The sequence below is a fragment of the Herpailurus yagouaroundi genome, unplaced genomic scaffold (assembly GCF_014898765.1).
Source record: "Herpailurus yagouaroundi ecotype Mexico unplaced genomic scaffold, PumYag 67513, whole genome shotgun sequence".
Lineage (NCBI taxonomy): Eukaryota > Metazoa > Chordata > Mammalia > Carnivora > Felidae > Herpailurus > Herpailurus yagouaroundi.
In genome coordinates, this window is record NW_024420320.1 from 1 (window position 1) to 3,182 (window position 3,182).

General features: G+C 30.0%; 1 protein-coding gene across 2 annotated transcripts; it reads left to right on the plus strand.

The window, feature by feature from the left end:
• Positions 1-194: 194 nt before the first annotated feature.
• Positions 195-2,833, plus strand: LOC121025146 (cullin-4B-like). 2 transcript variants are annotated; one of them, XM_040467577.1, is made up of 4 exons: positions 195-419; positions 1,060-1,222; positions 1,326-1,415; positions 2,677-2,821. In XM_040467577.1, the coding sequence occupies exons 1-4, from the start codon at positions 349-351 to the stop codon at positions 2,761-2,763; spliced, it is 411 nt and encodes a 136-aa protein (XP_040323511.1). In that variant the 5' UTR covers positions 195-348; the 3' UTR covers positions 2,764-2,821. The 2 variants fall into 2 exon arrangements, with proteins under 2 accessions (XP_040323511.1, XP_040323510.1); XM_040467576.1 differs by lacking the exon at positions 195-419 and having other exon boundaries at positions 630-1,222; positions 2,677-2,833.
• The last annotated feature ends 349 nt before the right edge of the window (positions 2,834-3,182 follow it).

Here is a 3,182-nt window from a genome sequence, read left to right on the forward strand (position 1 = left end):
ATATATATGTAGGCGTTTGGATTTCAAAGATTTCTTGAGCAAACTATACTTACCAGTAATGTTCATATATCAGCAGTTTTTACATAAAATAACCCATGAATACATTTTCTTTATATATTTCTATTACCCTTTATTATTTAAGAACTAGCAGTGTAGAAAAGAGTGAAAAATTTGAAAGGGTATCTTTACAAGAGAAATAAATACATTATTGCCCATGTTTGATTGAGAAGACTGTTACAAATTACGTGCTTTCCTTAAGAGTTAAGTTTTTGTTTGATGGAATGATAATTTAACCAAAAATCTTTGAGACGTAATGTTTTACCTTTATTTTTTTATTTCTAACAGAGCATGATTAGGAACATTTTTCTGTTCCTAGATAGAACTTATGCTTTTCAATATTTGATGATGTCTTCAATTTGGTAAGATACAAATAATTACTTAAAAAACTGTTACATGTGATTTATAGTCACTTCCTTTATCTTCTGAGAGAAAACACAATAAGAGAAAAATCATTTTCAAAATGTGTATTGCTTTGTATCATAAAACTTTGACTTTTTAAAAATGATATTTGAGTACATGGTAACACAGTTTTAAGTGTTAATTTATAATTTACCTCAATTTAAAAACCTGTCTTATAGGAAACATAGAAGTTCTAGAATCTAATCTAGGATACGGAATCACGTTTGAAATACTTCGTTATAAAAAACTAGCAGGTCACTAAGTTGATATTAATGTCGAAATTATTAATACCATTGTGCTTATTATGAAGGCTACAAATCTAAGGTAAGTTTAGAAGCTTTAGCGTCCTAAATTTTGCTTAATTTTTAAGAAATTGCTGAATTATACATGTCATCCACTGTGCCTTATTTACACTGAAATCTTATTTATTGATTTCAGGCCATCAAAAAACAAAACAAATATCTATCCAACTGTAGATACAGTGAATTTAACATCGAGTTATATCTTGTTTTGACTGTGGGAAATGCATTATATACGCAGAAGTGTAACTGATGGGAAAAATATAAGCCAAAATTTAGGCAGATTTTTTGTTTGTTTTAGGGATATGGGCCTTGAATTATTTAAATCATACATAATTTGTGATCAGAATGTTCGTAGCAGGACCATAGATGGAATTCTTGTGTTGATTGAGAAAGAAAGAAATGGCGAAATGGTTGATCAATGTCTGATTCAAAGGCTTGTAACTATGCTTTCCGATTTGCGGGTAAGTAATTTCTTAACTTTCATTAAATTGAAACTGACTTCTAATGTGATATCTTAAAGATAACATTTAACTAAGTTTTTTTTTTAACATATTCCATTATTAGATTTACCAAGAATCTTTTGAGAGTAAATTCTTAGAAGAAACAAGCAGGTTCTATGCAGCAGAGGGAAGGAAGCTAGTGCAAAATAAAGAGGTATTTGAAATCAAGATGATAATTATAAATTCTTTCAATATCCATAGAAAAGATTATTAAAATGTAAAGACCATGTTTCTTTATAATTCCTATAAATTTTGACAACCCTTTCTTCCTGACAATTTTTTTTCTTTTCTTTTTTTTTCTTTTTTTTCTTTTTTTTTTTTTTTTTTGGTCAGTTATGCTAAAGATTTGTCTACTTTCTGGATCTTTTCAAATAAGCAACTTTTGGTATGGTTAATTTTTTTCTATTGTTTTTTTCTCATTTCTCTCTCATTAAATTCTATGCTAAATATTGTTTCTTCATTTACTTTAGGTTTACTTTGATATTTTTCCAGTGTCTTTAGGTAGAAAGTAGGGTTTTTTTTTTTAATTTATTTTGTTTTGAGGTGTTTGTTTTTCTGATGTAATTATTTATAACCATAAATTTTCTTATAAGTAATGTGTTAGGTGCCATATTAAATTTAGGTATGTTCTAGCCTCATTTTCACCTACTTTAAGGTACTTTGTAGTTTCTCTTTGATTTCTTCATTGACACCTTGATTATTGAGAAATGTGTTGTATGATTTCCACATATTTGTGACTTTCTCAAATTTTCTTATTTTCCCATGTTTCACTCCATTTTGATGAATGAGCACAGTTTTTTATAATTTCATTCATTTAAAATTTATTTGCTTGTTTTGTGACTTGATGGAGTCTGTCTTGCAGAATATTCTGTGTGCACTTTGAGCAGAAGTGTATTCTGTTGTTGAGTGGAGTGTTCTATAAATACTTTTTCGTGTTTAGTGTTGTTAAAGTATTACGTTAACTTGCTGGTTTCTGTCTGAGTACTCTATCCATTATCTTGGATATAATATATGTTCTTTTATATATCATGTACGTTCTGTATGTACTGTACATCATCGATCTGTATGTAGCCAAGTCATCAGCTTTTGTTGAATTTTCAGTGTTTCTCTTCATTTATAACAGCCCTTGGCTTTATGTATTTTATATTTTTGTTTGGTTATATTAAATTTTCAAACCATGGATTCCAGTTACAAGCTGTAACCAGTTTAATAATTCCTGACATTCTGACTTGATAGAAACAAACTGACCATATAGCTGTGCCTTTCAAGGATATGATAGCTGTGTCTTTCAAGGTTATGGAACTAAATTGATTTAAAAGACGAATGTTTTTGTTTGCTTGCTACAAAAACTTTGTAACTTCCGTTCTTTAAGTCCCACGATTCTTAAAATAGGAAGGTAAAAATTTTATTTTCAGATTCCTGGGTGTCTTTACCACATCAAGAAGCTCCTAGAAGGAGAAGTAGACAGAGTTAGAACCTACCTATGCCTTGACACACAGTAAGAATTACGTATTTTGTATTTGTGTATGTAATTTCTATATACCATATTTATATACACTTTGATTTTGCTTTACTTAGATCAGAAATTATCAGGGACACCTGGGTGGCTTAGTCAGTTAAGCGTCTGACTTCACCTCGCCTCAGGTCATGTCTGTGCTGATAACTCAGAGCATGCAGCCTGCCTTGGATTCTGTGTCCCCCTCTTTCTCTGCCCCTACCCTGATCGTGTGCATGCTTTCTCTCTCTCACTGTATCTCAAAAGTAAATGTTAAACAACTTTTAAATTGTCGTATGATAGGCTTAAATAATATAGTTCACCTTTTTTGCTTAGTTCCTGCCTTTCTCCTTTCTTCATTTGTATCAAAAAGATGGGAAAGCCTGACAAATAAAAATTTCTTCATAAGTTTATTTTTTAGTTTTT